The following is a 20180-nucleotide window of genomic DNA, read 5'->3' as shown; positions in this document are numbered from 1 at the left end:
TTTTCTATTGAAGGGCATTGGAGCTTTCAAACCAGGCTGTGATGCAACCAGTCAATATACTGTCCAGTTTCAGATGTCATGCCAAATCTTCGCAAACTCCTAAGGATGTAGAGGCTTTCTTCGTAATTGCACTTGCATGCTGGGCCCAGGACAGGTGCTTCCAAATAATAACGCCTAGGAACTTGAGGTTTTCCACCCTCTCCACTTCTAATCCTCCGATGAGGAATGGATTGTGGACCTCTGGTTTCCTCAAGAATAATATGAATACTCTAGGTGAACTAAATGGACCTTTCTAAGATCAAGATGCAGAACCTAGAAGAAAAAGGAAGCAGGAGGAGGTTGTCCAAAACTGTCAGAACCACTTCCTGCAGACCCAGAGGCAACTCGGACAACCACCACGGAAGAGGGCCCAGATCCTGAGGTTGCTGCACAGCCACAAGTCTTACCGACCAAGCAGAGTGATTCCCCCCTGTCAGGAAAGCCACTATCCCACAAGAATAAGAAAGCCTCCTCAGTGATTAAATATTTAGGCCTGAATGGAGCAATTTAAAAATCGACTATGCTGTGGATGTCTGCATATAGTAGTTGCATTATATAGGATACCGTGCATATAGTTGAGATGCATTCTAAATTGTGTTGGAATTTATAGCTAAGCCGGGAAGAGTGTAGTATATTTAATATTTCAGTAGTACTTCAGTTATATTGTGTTGTTTGATTAATCATTATTGTTCATTTAATTCATTACGGGTTACGTGTTGCATACGTCATGACGTTACCACGTGATCCGTACACGTCTCGCTAGAGGAAAAACAAACTGGACTCGCATCTCTTGCCCTTTCAAATCCCACCTTCCTCCGGTTGCTAAGTAACAGCAAGACAATTGGCGCATGCGTAAATTCCACCTAACGGAGGATCACAACCGACTCCGATATCCTGGCATGCCATTGGATGGTTAAGTACAAGAGGGAGTAACTGCAGAACTGTCTATGCGCCATTGGTCAGTACACGTGTCATTCACACACTCACGATTCCCATTGGGTCCGAGCTCCGGCCGAGAGTTCACCTGAGCATGGAGGCGGTGGCCACCGCGTTGGAGTCATACCGGGGCCGGGATCGATTGGTGCGCACGGTCTGCTACAGCTCCAGGCTGCTGGGCGGCCTGCAGTTGGCATCGCGGAATGGCCGCCCAGAACTGGACCGCCGGCTGCTGCGCCTGTCGCAGGAGCTCAGCAGTTGCCGAGCGACACTGCGGCTCTTTGACGACCTGTCCATGTTCCTGTACTCGCGAGAATACGGCCTGGGCGCCGCGGTAAGGGTTACGCGGATGTGATTGGAAATGGGGTCTGGAACCCAAAGCATGCACACTGGGGTGGGACTGGGAGAATCCTCGACTCTGCTCCACCATGTAGGATGTACCTTGTCCAGCAGCACTCTCCCAACTTCCCCGTGGTTTATAGATCAGTCAGTGTGTGCCTTGCATATATTCAATGATTCTGCTTCCACAGCTGTGGCTCAGAGATTTCTGAAGGTATGCATCCGTCAGAGAATTTTCTCCTCATCTCCGTCTCAGATGGGCAAGCTTATATACTACTTTACCACCCATTTCCCTAAATATTCTTAATATTAGGGAAACCTAATTCCAGCATGCACATTTCTTCTGTGTTTCAATAAGGTCATCATGTGCTTTATAAGTGTGTCGATGGGCCTGATCTTTCTTTTTACTTGGTGCCCTTCATTCAGGAAACAACCTGATGAACCTCTTCACTATCATTGATGCAACTATAGATGTTTTAAGATAATTGAATGGTCCCTAATGTGATAGACTCTTGACTTCACAATTTAGACCATAAGACCTAGGAGCAGAATTAGGCCATTTGCCCATCAAATCTGCTCTGTCATTCCAACATGGCTGTTTCATTATCCCTCAGAACTCATTTTTTTTTCCCTGCTATCTCCCCATAACCTTTGACCCCCTGATTAATACAGACCTTGACAAAGTGCTGTACATGGGGCTACTTAACTAAAAATAAGAGCCCATGGTATACAGGAAAGGTACTAGAATAGACAGCAGATTGGCTGACTGGCAGGAAGCAAAGGGTGGAAATAAAGGGAGCTTTTTCTAGTTGGCTGCTGGTGACTGGTAGTATGCCGCAGGGGTCAGTGTTGGGACTGCTTCTTTTCACATTTTCTCCCCATTTACAAAATAGTCTATGCCTTTATTCCTTCTGCCAAAGTGCATGACCATACACTTATCTACCTTATAGTCCGACTACCACTTCTTTACCCATTCCCCCAATCTGTCCAAGCCCTTCTGCTTCCTTAATCTGCCTTGGCCTGCGCAGTCATCTGTGGCAAAGCATTCCATTGGTTCACCACCCAATGGCACAAGAAATTTTTCATCATCTCGGTTCTAGGTGGACGTCCCTCAATTCTGAGGCTGCCATAGACTTCCCCCACTCTAGGAAACAACCTGTCCACATCCACTCTATAGACCTTTCAATATTCAATAGGTTTCAATGAGATCACCCCTCATTCTTCTACACTCCAGTGAGTATAGGACCAGAGCCATCAAATGCTTCTCATATGTTAACCCTTTCATTCCTGGGATAATTCTCATGAACCTCATCTGGACTCTCTACAACGCCATCACACACTTTCTTAGATAAGGGGCCCAGTACTGCTCTCAATACTCCCAAGTGCAGACTGACCAGTACCTTATAAAGCTGCAAAATTACATCCTTGCTTTTGTATTCTAGTCTTCTCGAAATGAATGCCAATGTTGCATTCACCTTCCTTACAATGGACTCAACCTTCAAGTTAACCTTTAGGGAATCCTTCAGGAGGACTCCCAAATCACTACCCAGCTCTCCATTTACAAAATAGTTTATGCCTTTATTCCTTCTGCCAAAGTGCATGACCGTACACTTACCTACCTTATAGTCCTTTACCCATTTCCCCAATCTGTCCAAGCCCTTCTGCTTCCTCAATATTACCTGCCTTCTACTGATCTTTGTTTTGTCTGCAAACTTGGGCACAACACCGTGAATTCCTTCATCCAAATCATTGACATACAATGTGAAAAGAAGCGGTCCCAACGCTGACCCCTGCGGCATACTACCAGTCACCAGCAGCCAACTAGAAAAGGCTCCCTTTATTTCCACCCTTTGCTTCCTGCCAGTCAGCCAATCTTCTATCTATTCTAGTACCTTTTCTGTATACCATGGGCTCTTATTTTTAGCTAAGTAGCCCCATGTACGGCACTTTGTCAAAGGTCGTCTGAAAATCCAAATTAACAACATCAGGCTAATTGGTCTATATCTCCTTTCTTCTGCCTCCCTCCCTTAAAGAGCAGGGTGACATTTGCAATTTTCCAATCCTCAGGAACCATTCTCAAATCTATTCATTCTTGAAAGATCATTACTATTGCCTCCACAATCTCCTCTTCTTCTGACTTTTAATGGTGGTTGGCAGTCTAACTTAAAGGGGCATTACCACGTGAGTAAGGTGTAGAGAGATGGGAAATAAAACCCTTACTAGGTCTTTATCAAATGAAAATTAAATTACCCCAAAAAGCTGTATAGATTGTAAATAATGAAAGACAATATTGTCAGTTAAATTAAAGTCACTTCCATAACTTAGTAGTTTTTAAGTGAAAGTTATCAACTCCCAAAGATAGTGGTGCAGTCTGTATTTGCTTTCTCTCAATCTTGCATGCTTCACATTGTGAAAGAAATTGATGACAAAGCCTACACCCCCCCCCCAGTGATGTTTTCCAACCAGATATAAGGAATAATTAAGCATGGTATGCCCAATATGCCCAATTCTAAGTTGTGGCAACATAATTCCTTCCCTTCTTGTTTTACCCCCTTCTCCCATCAATCCAACAGTTTTATGTATTCTGTAAAGGCATATTATCCCACAAATCTTGCCGTAATCCCCTAATTCTTACCCCACCAATTGCTTAACTTCTGATTTGTGAAGTGTAAGATGTATACCCACAGTTAAACTTTAACAGCTTTTTTGGCCAAACAATCAACCCACTCATTCCCCTCAACACCTCTATGCGCAGGAACCCATAAAAAAAAAGACATGGAAATCAATACTTCGAATATGAAATAAAGTTTGAAGAGCATCCAGCTGTAAATCTGACCTACTGTTAGAATGACATGTTTAAGATGAGTCAAAACTGAAAAAGAATCTGAACAAATTACAACTTTGCAAGGACAAATATCCTCCACCCACTGTAAGCCCAAAATGATGGCAACCAGTTCTGCTGTGTATACCGGTAAATGGTTAGTAAGATATTTCTTTATTGTTCCCTGTAATTCAAGTACAAAAGCAGCCACACCAACATTCCCAGTTAAATTATCTTTTGATCCATCAGTAAAGATGGTTAACGTATCACAATGATTTTCCTTAACATATAAATGGACTAACAGACTCTCAGGCATCAGGATCGTCGGACTTCATTAAATCACACAATCTGAAGTCAACTAAAGTCACTGGAGAAAGGTGGGGTTACTGAGAAAACTACAGTGGGACATATTGCATAATCCAGCAAACCCATATTTCTAGCGTGATAAGAGCCCAGCCACCCAAAACTAAAAAAAACACTTCCTGTGATGTTTCCAACAGTCTTCCAACACACTTTTAACAAGATGATCATTTGTTTGCCCCCTCAAATTAATCCAGTGTGTTAACACCCACCACTGTAAGGGTAAATGTCCCATTTCAACCAGTAAAGCTGAAACAGGAGATGACCTTACTGCACCACAACACAGGCTTAAAGCCTGAGCTTCTGTCACATCCAAACATTTTAAATTCGAATATGAAGCTGATCCATAAGCCACACAACCATAATCAAGTACAGATGTAATTAAACAAATATCGATGGTCAACAGAGATTTTTGTGTAGCACCCCAAGAATACCCTCATAGACACTTAAGGATATTTAATGCCCTTTTACATTTATGAGTTATTTTACTTATATGGTGCTTCCATGTCTGCGTATTATCCAGCTACGTGCCCAGATATCTTACCACTGACACTCCTTCAAGAGGTTAACCAAATAATTTCAAATCCAGTGCAGGTCTATTGACGAAGAGTCTCGGCCCGAAACTTCGACTGTGTCTCTTCCTAGAGATGCTGTCTGGCCTGCTACGTTCACCAGCAACTTTGATGTGTGTTGCAGGTCTATTGATCCTCTTTGTAAAACACATAACTTGTATTTTAGCTACTGAAAGCTTAAAACCCCATCTATTTGCCCACTGTTTGACCTTATTAATCACTAATTGCATTCTATATACAGTTAAATTGGAATTTCTACCTCTGATCCATAAAGCTCTATCATCTGCAAAAAGTGATTTACTCCCTCCAGTACCCATCTCAGAGAAAATATCGTTAATCATAATATTAAACAATAAAAGGCTACAAATACTGCCTTGTGAGATCCCATTCTTTATCTCATAGTGGTCCAAATATACCTTACCTACCCTTACCAGCATAATAATAATAATGTAGGTCGCATCTGGAATTTTTCCGAGTAGCGGACGACTTCCTCCCACACCATTCTGACGTAGTTAGAATTCGCGTACAAGGCAAGTTACAGTAGTGGTTTGCCATTGCCTTCTGCCGGGTGAGTTTTTTTTCAAAGGGATCACCAGCTCTTAACCCCGCACGGATGGAAAGCGTGCCGGGGGGAGCCGGCTGGATTTGAACTTCAGAACCTCCGTCCCGCAGTCCAGTGCTGATGCCACTACGCCACCAGCTGGCAACTTACCAGCATAGACCATCCAAATACAGTAAAAGACTCAGATAAAAATTATATAGCCTTCCTCTCACTCCTAATTTCCATAATGTAATCAAAAGATCTTGCCTCCGTAACATATCATGCTGTTTCAATATCAAAAAATACTGCTATTACAACTTCATTAGTTCTCTGTGGTTTCCTAATATCATCTTCCAAACATAAAACGGAACCCAATGTCATTCTACCCTTCCGAAACGTTCTATCACCTCTTTTTTCCAAAATAAAATTCAGCTGCTCTATTATCATACTTTCCATAAGTTTATACAAATGGACGTTAATGATATTGGCTTATAACTAAAGGGATCCGACAGGGGTTTCCCAGGTTTTCGAATAGGCAGTACTACTGCCATTTTCTGTGAGGAGGGAAGATGGCCTAAACTCCAAATATGATTCAAAAATTTTAATATTATCTCATGAGAGTTGTCAGCCTTGTGTTTAAACATATAGTAACATATATCATCCTTTTCTGGAGCAATCTGACCGGTACCATTAATAACTTCCTTAAATTCACACAAAGAAAACTCTACATCACTAATCCTATTATTGCGACAGCTGACTTCCAACACAGTGTCTTCAGCTACTTCTTTCAGAACCCTGGAGTGTAGTCCATCAGGTCCAGGTGACTTATCTACCTCAAGAATCTGCAGCTTCCTAAGTACCACCTTTTTAGTAATAGCAATGATACTCACTTCTGCCCCCTGACGTTCTGCTAGTCTCTTCCACAGTGAAGACTGGTGCAAAATGCTAACGTTCCTCTTCTTTCTTTACTCCTCTCCCATTACTGTCTCTCCATCATTTTTCAGTGGTCCAGTGTCCACCCTTGTCTATTTTACTCCATATACATCTGTAAAAAATCTGATGTCCTCTTTTACATTATTGTACATCTTACCTTCATATTTCATCTTTTCTCTCCTTATGGCTTTATTAGTTGCCTTCTGTTGGTTTTTACAGTTTCTCAATCCTCTAACTTCCCACTAATTTTGTTCTATTCTATGCCCCCTCTTTTGCTTTTATGGCGGCTTTGACTTCCCTTATCAGTCATAGTTGCATCATACCGCCTTTAGAATACTACTACTTTGAGATGTATCTATCCTGTACCTTCCGAATTACTCCCAGAAACTCTGCCGTCTTCCCTGCTCATGTTTCCTTCCAATTAACTTTGGCCAGCTCTTCTGTCATGCCACTACAATTCCCTTTACCACTGCAATACAGATACATTTAACTTTAGCTTCTCCCTCTCAAATTGCAGGGTGAATTATATCATTTCATGATCACTGCCTCCCAAGATCTCCTTTACCTTAAGCTCCCCAATCAAATTCGGTTCATTACACAACATCCAGTCCAGAATAGCTGATCCCCTCATGGGCTCAACCACAAGCTGCTCTGAAAAGCCATCTTGCAGGCTTTCTACAATTCTCTCTCGGGACCTAAAATCAGCACCAACCTGATTTTCCCAATCTACCTGCATATTGTGATCCTCCATGACTATCATTACATTGTACTTTTGACATGCGTTATCTATCTCCTGTAGTAATTTGTAGCCCGCATCCTGGCTACTGTTCAGAAGCCTGTATATAACTCCCATCAGGGTCTTTTTACCCTGGCAGTTCCTTTACTCTACCCACAACAATTCCACATCTTCCAATCTTATGTCACCTCGAAGGATTTGATTTGATTTTTTACCAACAGCACCACCCCAGCCCCTCTGCCTATCAGTCTCCTTTAGATACAATGTGTATTCTTGGATGTTAGGCTCCCAAGTATAATCTTCTTTCAGCCATGACACATTGATGCTCACAATGTCATACCTGCCAATCTCTACCTGCACTGCAAGATCATCTACCTTATTCTGTATACTGCGTGCATGCAAATATAACAACTTCAGTCCTGTATTCAACACCCTTTTCAATTTTGTACCCCTATTACACAGCAACTCATCCCACTGACTGCAATTTTGCCCAATCACCTGCCTGTCCTTCCTGAGAGTCTAACATTACCTCTGTTTGTATACCAACTGCCCCATCCTCAGCCCTATCACTCAGTTTCCCATCCCCCTGCCAAATTAGTTTAAACCCTCCCCAACAGTTACAGCAAACTTGCTCGCAAGGATATTGGTCCCCTTGGGTTCAGATGTAACTTGTCCCTTTTGTACAGGTCATACCTTCCCCAGCAGAGATTCCAATGATCCACAAATCTGAAACCTTGCCCCCTGCACCAGTTCTTCAGCCATGCCAAATCATTCTATTCTTACCCTCACTGGCGGGTGGCACAAACAGCAATGCAGAGATTATTATCCTGGAGGTCCTGCTTTTCAGCTTTCTACATAGCTCCCTGAATTCTCTCTTCAGGGCCTCCTCCCTTTTCCTACGTATGTCATTGGTGCCAGTATGTACCAAGTCTTCTAGCTGCTCACCCTCCCCTTGAGAATGCCGTGGACCTGATCTGAGACGCCCCTGACCCAGACACTTGGGTGGCAACATGCCATCCAAGTGTCTCTTTCACACCCACAGAATCTACTATCTGCTCCTCAGTTATGGAATATCCTATCACTCCTCTTCTCCCCCGTTCGTTTCTGCGCCACAGCGCCAGACTCAGTGCCAGGGACCCAGTTGCTGCAGCTTCCTTTCTGGTAGGTTAACCGAAGCGGTAAACTTATTATTGAGGGGACCGGCCACAGAGGTACTCTGCAGTGGTTGCCTATTTCCTTTCCCTCTCCTAACTGTCACCCAGGTACCTATCCTGCAACCTTAGGGGTGACTACCTCCCTGTAGCTCCTATCTTTTCATCTCCTCAGTTTCCTGTATGGGCTGAATTTACCAATCCTTAAATAGGACCAAAACAGTATACAGTATTTCAAATGTGGTCTCACCAGGGTCCTGTGAAGTTACCTCAAAGCATCTCAATTTGTATACTCCTTATCCCTGGCAATAAACGCCAATGTTAATTAGCCTTCTTAATTACTGGCTGTACCTGCATGCGACCTTTAGTGTCTCATTTATGAGGAAACCTTTTAGCTGCAAAATATCTTACTCTGTTTCAATATATTGTTTCTTCCTTCCAAACTGGATGGCTACATATTTAACCACATTATATTCCAAATTCCTGTCCGCTCATCTAACCTACTAATATAGGCTCTTTGTGTCCCCTAACAACTTAGCTAATCCAGCTCCCTTTGTATCTTTAGACTTTGTACCTTAAGCAGTGGCAGTTCCTTTACCATTATTCCATGTTGAGTTTATTGCATGTAGTATGATTCTGGTGTTAGCTCTGTAAGAATGGATTCCAGCAATTTCTCATTGACATTTATTGTCTAATTTGCTGTCTTGAGTTTCCTACTCGTTGCCTCCCTCCTCCCACCCACTCCTTATCGAATTGTGTATTACGTAATGACTTTTTTCTGAATCAGGTTTAATATCACTGGCAGTTGTCATGAAATTTGTTGTTTTGCAGCATCAGTACAGTGCAATGCATGATCATTAAAACTAAATTACCTTAAGAAGTATATATTAAAAAAATAAAGTAGTGCGAAAAGAGAGGAAAAATTCTGAGGTAATGTTCATTGTTCATTCAGAAATCTGATGGCAAAGGGGAAGCTGTGCCTGAAGTGTTGAGTGTGTGTCTTTAGGCTCCTGTACCTTCTCCTTGGTGGCAGCAATGAGGAGAGGGCATCTCCTGGGTGAAGGAGTTCCTTAATGATGGATGCTGCCTTTTGAGGATGTCCTGGATGCTGGGGAGTCTCGTGCCCATGATGGAGTTGACTGAGTTTCCAACTTTCTGCAGTTTTTTCCGATCCGTTGCAGTGGCCCCTCCATACCAGATGGTGGTGCAACCAGTTAGAATGCTCCCCACGGTATATTTGTCAGTGGCTTTGGTGACATACCAATCAATTCTCCTCAAGCTCCTAATAAGATTTAGCCACTGTTGTCCCTTCTTTGTAAACGTATCAATATGTTGGGCCCAGGATAGAGCTTCAGAGATGTTGACACCCAAGAACCTGAAACTGCTCACCCTTTCCACTTCTGCTCTCTCGATAAGGAATGGTGTGAGTTCCCCTGACCTCCCCTTCCTGAAGTCCACAATCAATTCCTTGGGCTTGCTGACTTTGGGTGCAAGGTTGTTGCTGCAACTCCACTTAACCGGTTGTTAAAATAACATTGTAACTAGAATGAATAAGGTAAATGTATTTCAAAAACATCTTCTAGGGCTAAAAAATTTTAAAGGCCTTAAGATTAAGTAAAGTAGAAGCAGATCAATTAGCTTTTCATTCAAGGTCTTTATTCTCAAGCCAGCAGTAATAAAAAGCAGCAGGGTTGGATGTCGGGGCATGGAGAAGAAGCTCGGCTGCACTGGCATCAGAACTCCATTGGTTCCTAACTTCCTTATTCTAATAAGTAAGCATAGAAATCAGAAACAAGCTGGCCATACGATACAGTGAGTTGTCTGTTGTCTGTGGACCTGCCAGATGAAAATGCAACACCAACAGAGTACAGCCATTATCATAGTGCAGGAAGTGTGGCAACCAGCCTTTACTTTGTGACAAAGGACAGGTAATATGTCGTAACAATGTTGAGGAATACTGGGTAGTAGCTCTGGAGGCACAAGTTTCCTTTACAAATTCCACGGCATTAATAAGACATAGCTGGAATCAGAATCAGGTTTATTATCACTGAGGTATGTTGTGAAATGTGTTAACTCTGCGGCAGCAGTACAATGTATTACATAATAAACAGAAAAAAACTGACTTGGAGAACGTGTGTGTATGTATAAAATAGTTAAAATAAGTAGTGGGGTAATGTTCATGGATTCAATGTCAATTTAGGAATCAGATGGCAGAGGGGCAGAAGCTGTTCCTGAATCACTGAGTGGGTGCCTTCAGTCTTCTGTACCTCCTTCCTGATGGTAACAGTGTAAGAGGGCATGTCCTGGGAGGTGGGGGCATTCAACTGGGTTTAATGTCACATTCAGATGGCAGTACAGTAACACTGAAGACATATCTGATGTTACTCGCAGATTTTGGAAAGGATGTCTGAATATTAGGTGCAATGTTCATTTTGGGATTTTTTCCTTTTGATCTCAGGGGATTGTCACAGAGGCCAAGCCCTTAATTTGATTTGACTCTTGGGAAACAAAAAGAAAATGTGACAACTGGAATAATTTTGCCATTTCACTTGCTTCGTAGGAGGAAGATGCTGTTATTCGTTGGCTGTCCATAGTTGCAAACATGACAGATCAGCTCTTCTACCCCTGTGAACACCTGGCTTGGGCTGCAGATTACAAACTCCTCAGCGTCAACTCTAGCAAGTGGTGGACACTTAGTAACGTGATGTGGAGTCTGTCGCTGGTGCTGGGAGCTCTACGGTGACTGACACATTAAAAGTCCTTTCATGTTCTGTCACATAAAGCAGTTCCATTCTGAAATGGGATGGAAGCGGAGCAGTCAGCTTTCACACAGCAATTACATGAGCATTGACTAGAGGTTTGGACTATTGATTAACATGAGTTCAGCTTCCACATTGGCCATTCAGGCTGTCTAAGTTAAATTCAATTGAGTTAAAGTTCTTGTGTGAAAAGGTAGCTCCAATAAACTGGCCTTGAAGCTACCAAATTGTAGAAATTTTCACCTGATTGACAGATACTTTTAGGAAGGGAATCTGCAATCCTCATGCAGACTAACCTAGGTGAAACTGTACATCCAGCAGTCCTCTGACATAGCCTGGCAGTAGGTTTAAACACAGTTAGAGCTGAGCCTTGCTAGTGATGACATGTCTGGGCCAAACCACAGTTAAATTTCCTCTGGACATTTTTAAAAATAATGCTGATGGAAGTTTTTGCATCTTGAGATGACAATTTAGGCTTCTGTAACTCAACAAGTCATTGAGTTGCATAGCTCACCGTTCTAAGTGTTTAGTGATGAGGGAAAGAGAGCTTTTTTCTATGGATGTGGAAACCATAGAAAGGGTGCAGGGGAGATTTACAAGAATGTTGCCTAGATTGGGGAGCATGCCTTATGAAAACAGGTTGAGTGAACTCGGCCTTCTCTCCATGAAGCGATGGAGGATGAGAGGTGACCTGATAGAGGTGTATAAGATGATGAGAGGCATTGATTGTGTGGATAGTCAGAGGCTTTTTCCCAGGGCTGAAATGGTTGCCACAAGAGGACACAGGTTTAAGGTGCTGGGGAGTAGGTACAGAGGAGATGTCAGGGGTAAGTTTTTTACTCAGAGAGTGGTGAGTGCATGGAATGGGCTGTCGGCAACAGTGGTGGAGGCAGATACGATAGGGTCTTTTAAGAGACTTCTGGAGCTTAGAAAAATAGAGGGCTATGGGTAACCCTAGTAATTTCTAAGGTAGGGACATGTTCGGCACAACTTGGTGGGCTGAAGGGCCTGTATTGTGCTGTAGGTTTTCTATGTTTCTATATTTCTGTTATTTAGAACTTGATAATAGTAGATCATCAGAAACACATGGGCTGAATGAATTAATTTTCCTTTCTCTTCCTTACCTAACAGATCTTTAAGAGTTCTGCAGCTGCTAAAGAAAAAATTGAAAAGGGATCAAAAAGGCCACCTTGGAACAGAGTACGGTGAAACAGAGTACTATTCATTTTTGAGATTTTGAATTTCCAGAATCTGAATATTTTGCTTTTTAAGAAACTGATTTAGTTGAGGTAGGTCCTGGTTTAGTTTAGTAGAAGTCTGGAGACAGGTAAGAGGAGATGAACGAGAGAACTGTTGAATGTGATTACTTTACACTGCATTGCATTGAGGTGGAAGAAGGATTGACAGCTGCGTCTTTCAAAGAATGGATAGGAAAGATCAGCAATGACAGAGTGGTGAAGGGCAACATGTTGTTACAGCTTGTAGAACCACTGCCTCATAACTCAAGTAACCTTTGTTCAATACTGACCTCCCAGTTTAGTATCCGCAAACTTTGAAATATGGCATTACTCCTTTCAGTGAAATCAATGGAATACGTCGAGCCAGAGCATCAAACTCTGCAGTAGTCACAGCCTGAGAAAAACCCATTTGTACTCACGCTTTGCTTTCTGTCTGTTAACCAGTTTGCAATCCCTCATATTACCTCAGCTCCATGTCCTATACTCTTGTTGACCAACCTCCTGTATCAGACGTTATGAAAATCTGAATACACCAAACAAGTCGGTTGCTGTTTATCTACTTTAATAATTGCATTCCCAAAAGTTCCAATAAATTAGTCAAATTCCCTTTGATAAATTCTTTTCTAGATGTTTACTTATTACATACTGTATTATAAATTTCAGCTTTTTTCATACGACTGATGTCAGACTAACAGGTTGATAATTCCCTTTTTCATTCTCTCTCTCTTTTGAATATTGTCACAATTTCTATCCTCCGGTCTGCAGAACCATTGCAAAATTTATAGAATTTGTAAATACTATAACCAGTGTGTCAGCCATCCATGTAGCCATGCTCGTCTGCCGGATGTTCAGAGGTTATCAGGCCCATCCTGAGAACTTCAGTGACTAACTGTTAGGAAAATTAATTTGCTTAGGAATTTCAGTTGAAGTTTGTCACTAATAAATTGGACACAGACTTCAAAGTGACTAGAGAATACCTTTATTCATGAATAAGGGAAGAATGACTCGCTAACAGTCCGATTGTCAGGTCTTCCAAAGCACAATGGTCACAGCCTTTTCTATACATGCATCAGTCAAAGTTTAAAAAGTCAGTCCTGCACATCTTATCAATTCCCATGAAAATGCCAGAGACAGTCTCTTTTCTGCCCACAACATGCAGAGAGAGGTTGTCAGAACATCTTTGAAACTAAGATAGATTATTGCAAGCATGCTAAGAAACCAGGCCGAATAGTGAGTCTTTATTTATAGTGTAAGGAAGGTTCATTAAACCCTTAGATCCAGTAAGTCATTAAAGTACAAAAATATAATTTGTTTTATATGTTAGTACTGGACAGATGAAGGAAAACTATACACACTGTTTAATTGTCAGTTACTTGACAGCCCACAGGGTCCTCCCTACAATTTTTGACCTTCACCGTCTCCAACTTGATTTTTCGCTGCTGTGTTATGCACTAAGATCAGCACTAGACATATTGCTAATTAAAGGAAGGTGCAGGGTGTTAACAACTCAGATATTTCTCAGGTATTTTCAGAATTTTCTTCCACAATTAAGTCACGTAGCCTCGTGGTATACAGCAATAGGCTAGAGGGCAGTGCCACGTAGTCTTGTGTTTAGCAGTAGGCTAAAGGGCAGCACCAGGATTTCCTGCTGATCCAGGCGTTAAGCAACACAGACACGCAATTCTATATTCTTGCAGAGGTATTTACCCGACCCAGTTGGCCAAAATCCTCCACACTAGGGGTACCAAGCAGAGTGAAACACCTATCACCTTGTGTTTCTCCCACCCCTCCCCACACCTTTTAAATCTACCCCTCATCTTTTTTTTCTCCTGTCCTGCTGAAGGCTCTCAATCTTCCACTAATGGTCCCCTCCCCCACCTTCACCATTCCCCATCCCCTTTTCCCTCTCTCACCATATCTTCTTGCTTGCCCATTGCCTCCCTCTGGTGCTCCTCCCCTCTTTTCTTTCTTCCATGGCCTTCTGTCCTCTCCTAATAAACTCCCCCTTCTCCAGCCCTGTATCTCTTTCACCAATCAACTACCCAACTCTTTACTTCATCCTCTCCCCTTCCTGGTTTCTCCTATCACCTTGCGTTTCTCCCTCCCCTCCCCCCAACTTTTAAATCTACTCCTTGTTTTTTTTCTCCAGTTCTGCTGAAAGGTCTCGACCTGAAATGTCGACTGTCTCTTTTCTTTAGATGCTGCCTGGGGCTGCTGAGCTCCTCCAGCATTTTGTGTGTTTGGCTTGGATTTCCAGTATCTCCAGACGATCTCTTGTTTGTGATTGGGTGGAATTCAAGTACAATTGATATAAATATTGCAGGAATTAACGCACCCAATACATCAACTGGATTGGAGAGTGTGCTTTATGAGAATAGGTTGAGTGAACTTGGCTTTTCTCCTTAGAGCGACGGAGGATGAGGTGACCTGATAGAGGTGTATAAGACGATGAGAGGCATTGATCATGTGGATAGCCAGAGGTTTTTTCCCAGGGGTGAAATGGCTAACACGAGGGGGCATAGTTTTAAGGTGCTTGGAAGTAGGTGCACAGAGAGTGGTGGGTGTGTGGAATACACTGCCAGCAACAGTGGTAGAGGTGGATACAATAGGGTCTTTTAAGAGACTTAGAGTACATGGGGCTTAGAAAAATAGAGGGTTTATGCAGTAGAGTAATTCCATGCAGTTTCTAGAATAGGTTACATGGTCAGCACAACATTGTGGGCCGAAGGGCCTATAATGTGCTGTAGATTTCGATGATTTTATGATTTAAAAGACGTCAAGTAAAATATACTTAACTAAAGAATGGAAAGAAATTGAGTTGCAGGGAAGGGGGAGCCAAATAAATACACAAAAGATAATGGATCTTGTTCTTTGTGTGGTGGGATTCCTGTTTCTGCACAATACATTGAGTGGGTGAGAAAGACCTAAATGCATACAAGTGAATTGTCCACATGTTGTATTTGACTATGTGAACTTCAAGGGAAGTGAGGTGCAGGGGGACAGAATGGAAAGTGATGTTGAGGACAAGATTGGACAGCTGTGATCTTATTGAATAATGAAACAAGACTGAGTTGAATTATTCTTTTTATATTATTTTGGTCCAATTTCAGTAAACAGAAATGTGCAGTAAAGTTCACAATAGCAGCCCAAAAAATGTGAAAATGGTAGAAATATTCAGCAGCTCTGGTAAAATGAAGTACTGACAGTTTGGGTCAAAAATACTTCATAGAAATATGGAAGAAAACAGTAGTTTCAAGTTACAGAGAGGGGTTGGGGGTCAGCACAAAGGGTGTGTCTCTGATAGAGTGAGGCTAGGCCTGCTGTGGTGCTGCAGTCTTAATGAAGGTGTCTGTTTAATGAGAATAGCTGGAAGGAGAGAAAACAAACAGAGCCTGTGAGAGTAACATCAGGGCTATTGCAAAGAAATGAAACCAATAAAAACTTGGAAGTGCCCAGCAGATGAGGCAGTGTCCAGAGAGAAAAACTGAATTAATGTAACAGATGATTAACCTTAATATTAACAGATAGTTAATAGATCTGGTTAGTTTTGACAGAAACTGGAGATTTTAGTTAACGGAAATTGTTGAATTATTATTGAGTGCCTGGACTGCAGTGTGTTCAGACAGAAGATGAGGTGCTTATTAGAACACAGTGGGATGCCATACACATACAGGTCAAAGTGGGAGGGGACTGGTGAATCAAATGGACAGGCAATTGGAATCTCAGTGTCACTCCTGCAGACTGAACAAGGTTGCCTTACAAAACAGTCACCCAGTATGTATTTGGTTTCTCAGAATGGAGGAGACCACATCCCAACCAGCAAGTGCACTGGGCTAGATTGAAAGATGTGCAAGTGAACTGGTGCTTCACCTGACAGTGCTATTTGGGTCCCTGGATGGTGAGAGCACAAGGTAAAAGGTGAAATGCCCTTATAACTGTTCAGCACTATTATCCAAAGAGGAACTGCTCTGATGTGTCTGAGGGTTAATTATGCTTCTTTAAATACCTAAAATAAATGTTTTTCCCCCATTCTAGAGAACTGAGGGCACTGGATAATTACCGGGTCCGGAAACAAGCAGAAACCCTCAACCTCATCAGCAACCTGAGTGACCTGGCCAATGCTGTGCATTGGATGCCACCTGGCTTCCTGTGGGCAGGACGCTTCCCGGAGTGGCTGGTCGGACTCTTGGGCACAATCTCTTCCCTGATCAGTCTCCATCAGATGTGTGTGAGCAATGCCAGCAAGGACCCTTGAGAAGATGGCTTCTTCACGTTGACCTGGTAATCCAGCAATGGGATAAGGAGTTCACTTGATTCCAGAGTGTTTTATTTTGTTCTGGGGTAGGAGGTAGGAGGCCATTGTTTATTTTTTTGGTGGGGGTGCAGGTTGAGGTGGGAGAGAGAATAATTACCTCTCACCCTCCTCATACCACTGAATGAGGCTATTGGGCTAATGCTACCAAGGTGGAGCAGGAGCATTGTGACTTTATCCCACTGAAGCCTTGTTCTGCTTACATATGGCTTCTTTGACCTGGCATCTATGTTTCGTTACACTTTATTAACAATCTGTCTCTTCCTCCTCCCAACCCATAGCATCGAATCTCTTGCCACAAAGAAAAATCCAGTTATTTATTCACCAGGGCTCTTTGAGAAGTTTTCTCCATGAAGCAACATGGTTTTCAAGCTTTCCCCATCACCTCGTGGACAAGACTTTGCATCAAGGTTGGCAGTGAAAGTCTGGGATCCAATTTCTGACCTCAGCAGTGGATTACTAATCTGTTAGAGACCGGCTCTGAATCACTGATTTTTGCCAATCGTGGTTAAGGCTTCACCAAGAAGACTTGAGAATTGGCAGACTCTAGGAGAGACAGCTTCCAGGAGAAGTGCAAAGATTCAATATCAGTCCGAAATAAAGTTTGGCAGCCTGTAGATGTATTAGTTTAATTCCACTTTATTTGTCGGTGATGTGATATAAAATAGAAAATGGAAGAAATGTTTGATGGGTCAGACAGCATCTGTGGACAAAGAACTGGTTAACATTTCATGTCTTTCATCATAAAGGCTTGCAGTTAAAACAATTTATCATCAGAACACACTTCTGTGCTTTCACTGATGGTTTTTGTTTGGAGAACATTCTGCCAGGACCCACACCTTCTGCTCCAACAGACATCAACTTCACTAGGAAACACTGAACCACTGTTGCAGAGAGGATGTATTCACAGAAGCACAGAAGTAAAATAACAGTAAACTGTCAACTAATATAATGGAATGATAACAGAGGCACAGACCTAATTCACAGCACATAGATGAAGGATATTTCAGGGAATTTCAATTTTAAATACTTTTTTAAATGTAATTTTCAATAAAATTCTTATTTTACATTTAATCATGTTGTTGAAGATTTCTGAAATTCCAAAACCTTTATAGCGTATGGTAAAAGTTAAAGTTGCTGCCTTGGTACCAAAGAAAGGCTAACTTGCAGGACATGGTTGTAACTGGTAAGACCAGCACTTAGTGCCTGTTCCTAATTCTCCAGGAGATGGTGACACTGAGCTTCCTTTCTCAACCTCAGTAGGCAGTTTTGTTCAGTGCTCATGCCATGTGCCTCATGGTTTCATTCTCATTCTGATTAGGGTAGTTTAATGGAATGGAGAAGGTGGCTGGGCTATTTTAATGACTATTTCTCATCAGTTTTATTGTGGAGAAGATTATGGATGCTAAAGAAATGAGTGATGCCTAGTGAGGAGTTATTGGCCTGAAAGAGCATTGTTGGTGTTGTTGAGTGCTGTCAAGTCGTCGTCGACTCATGGCGATGGCGACCCTATGGATAGTGTAGCTGTCCACAGGGTTTACATGGCAAGATATGGAAGGAGATTGCCAGGCCTTTCTTCCCGGCTGGGTTCAAACTCAGGCTGGGATCCGTCCGGATGTCAACTCAGGACCATCTGTCCCGAAGTCCAGTGCTTATACTATATGCTATATGCAGAAATAGTTTGTTCACCTTTAGCCACAGCTGAAGTTTCATAAGACTGGTGGATGATAAAGTTGTACCATTATTTAAGAAAGGTGGCACAGACAAGCCAGGGAATAGTGGTGGAAAAGTGGAAGGGATCTGTCGACATTTGGATAGACAATTGTAATACAGCTTTGTGCATGTGATCTAGAGGTTTTCAAAGGGTTTATGAAGAACATTGATGAGGGTAGAGCAGTGGACTTTGTCTATAAAGGCATTAGCAAGTCCTTTGACAAAAGTCCTGCATGGCAGGTTATTCTGGAAGGTTAGATTGCATGGGATCTAGGGAGAAATAGCTAATTGGATGCAAAATTGGTTTGATGGTAGGAAGCGGACAGTGGTAGTCGAGGGTTGTTTCTCAGACTGAAGGTCTGTGGTGTGTCATGGGTGGATCCTGGACCTCTGTTGGCTGTATATGTTCAAATCATGGTTAATAAGTTTGCAGAAGACACTAAAATAGGTAGTGTTGTAGACAATGAAGAAGGTTATCAAAAATTACTGGGAGATTTGATCAATTAGGTAAGAGTGGCCTGGGACAAGGAATAGCAAAAGGTTTTCAATGTGGATAAGTGTGAAGTGTTGCATTTGGGGAAGTCAGACTGGGTAGCAACTACACAATGAATGGTTACACTCTGGGAACAGAGGGGCCTAGGAGTTATAACTACATAATTCTCCGAAAACAGCATCAGCATCCTGCTCATGAAGAAGGCATCTAGCATGCTGGTCTTCACCAGTCAAGATATAGAGTATAGGAGTTGGGATGTTATGCTGTAGTTGTACAAGACGTAGGTGAGACTACACTTGGAATATTGTATCCAGTGTTGGTCACCCTGTTGTAGGGAAGATGTCATTAAGCTGGAAAGTGTTCAGAGATTTAAGAGGAAGCTTCCAGAATTCGGGATTCTGTGCCATAGGGAGAGCTTGAGTAGGCTAAGACTTTAATTCTTGAAGCACTGGAGATTGAGGAATGATCTTTTAGACTCTATAAAATCATGAGAGGCACAGGTAGGATGAATACACAGGAAAAAACTAAATAGTAGAGGGCATACGTTTAAGATGAGAGGTGAAAGATTTATATGGGACCGGGGCAAGTTTCTTCTCGCAGAGGGTGATGTGTACAGGACTGTGCAAAAGTTAGGCAAATGTAAAATATTCTGTAAAGCAAAGGTGCTTTGAAAAATAATGAAAAGTTTCTAAATATCAAAAAAATTACTATAAAGAGCAGTAGACAGAAAAAAAACATCAAATCAAACTATATCAAACCACCCTTTGCCTTTAAAACTTCATCAGTTCTCTTAAGTACACTGTTGTGCAATTGTAGAAGAAAAACAGTTGGTAGTTTGTTCCAAGCATCTTGCAGAACTTGCCACAGTTCTCTTCAGGCTTTGGCTGTCTTGCTCGCTTCTGTCCCTCTTGAGTAATCCCAAACAGGCTCGCTGGGGTTGAGATCAGGGCTCTGTGAAGGCCATACCATCTGAAACCATATAAAAAATCTAGGGTGCGCAAGACTTTTGCATAGTACTGTAGATGGAATAAGCTGCCAGGGAAAGTAGCTGAGGCAGGTGTAATAACAACATCCAAAGGCAATTGAATAAGTACATAGTTGGGAGGAATTAGAGACATAAGGGCCAAATGCGGGCAAATGCTACCAGCTTGGTGGGTATTGTGGTCAGCATGGGCAAAATGGGCTGAAAGGTCTGATTTATTACTCTATGACTATTCCTCAGGATAATTCCAAGAGT

General features: G+C 42.2%; 1 protein-coding gene across 1 annotated transcript; it reads left to right on the top strand.

Annotated features, from left to right (window-relative positions):
• The first annotated feature begins 1049 nt into the window (after nt 1–1049).
• pex11g (peroxisomal biogenesis factor 11 gamma) lies at nt 1050–17772 on the top strand. The gene is made up of 5 exons (XM_072244320.1): nt 1050–1309; nt 10989–11167; nt 12319–12387; nt 16461–16706; nt 17019–17772. Exons 1-4 carry the CDS (start codon nt 1070–1072, stop codon nt 16678–16680), a joined length of 708 nt encoding a protein of 235 aa, XP_072100421.1. The 5' UTR covers nt 1050–1069; the 3' UTR covers nt 16681–16706; nt 17019–17772.
• The last annotated feature ends 2408 nt before the right edge of the window (nt 17773–20180 follow it).

Source organism: Mobula birostris, chromosome 26 (genome assembly GCF_030028105.1).
Source record: "Mobula birostris isolate sMobBir1 chromosome 26, sMobBir1.hap1, whole genome shotgun sequence".
Classification (NCBI taxonomy): Eukaryota; Metazoa; Chordata; class Chondrichthyes; order Myliobatiformes; family Myliobatidae; genus Mobula; species Mobula birostris.
This window is presented reverse-complemented; position numbering and strand designations above follow the sequence as displayed.

Coding starts and splice junctions, on each gene's coding strand:
- pex11g (XM_072244320.1), top strand. CDS start 1,070: ATGGAGGCGGTGGCCACCGCGTTGGAGTCATACCGGGGCCGGGATCGA. Junction 11,168..12,318: donor CTGGTGCTGGGAGCTCTACG/GTGACTGACACA, acceptor CTTACCTAACAG/ATCTTTAAGAGTTCTGCAGC. Junction 12,388..16,460: donor AAAGGCCACCTTGGAACAGA/GTACGGTGAAAC, acceptor CCCCCATTCTAG/AGAACTGAGGGCACTGGATA.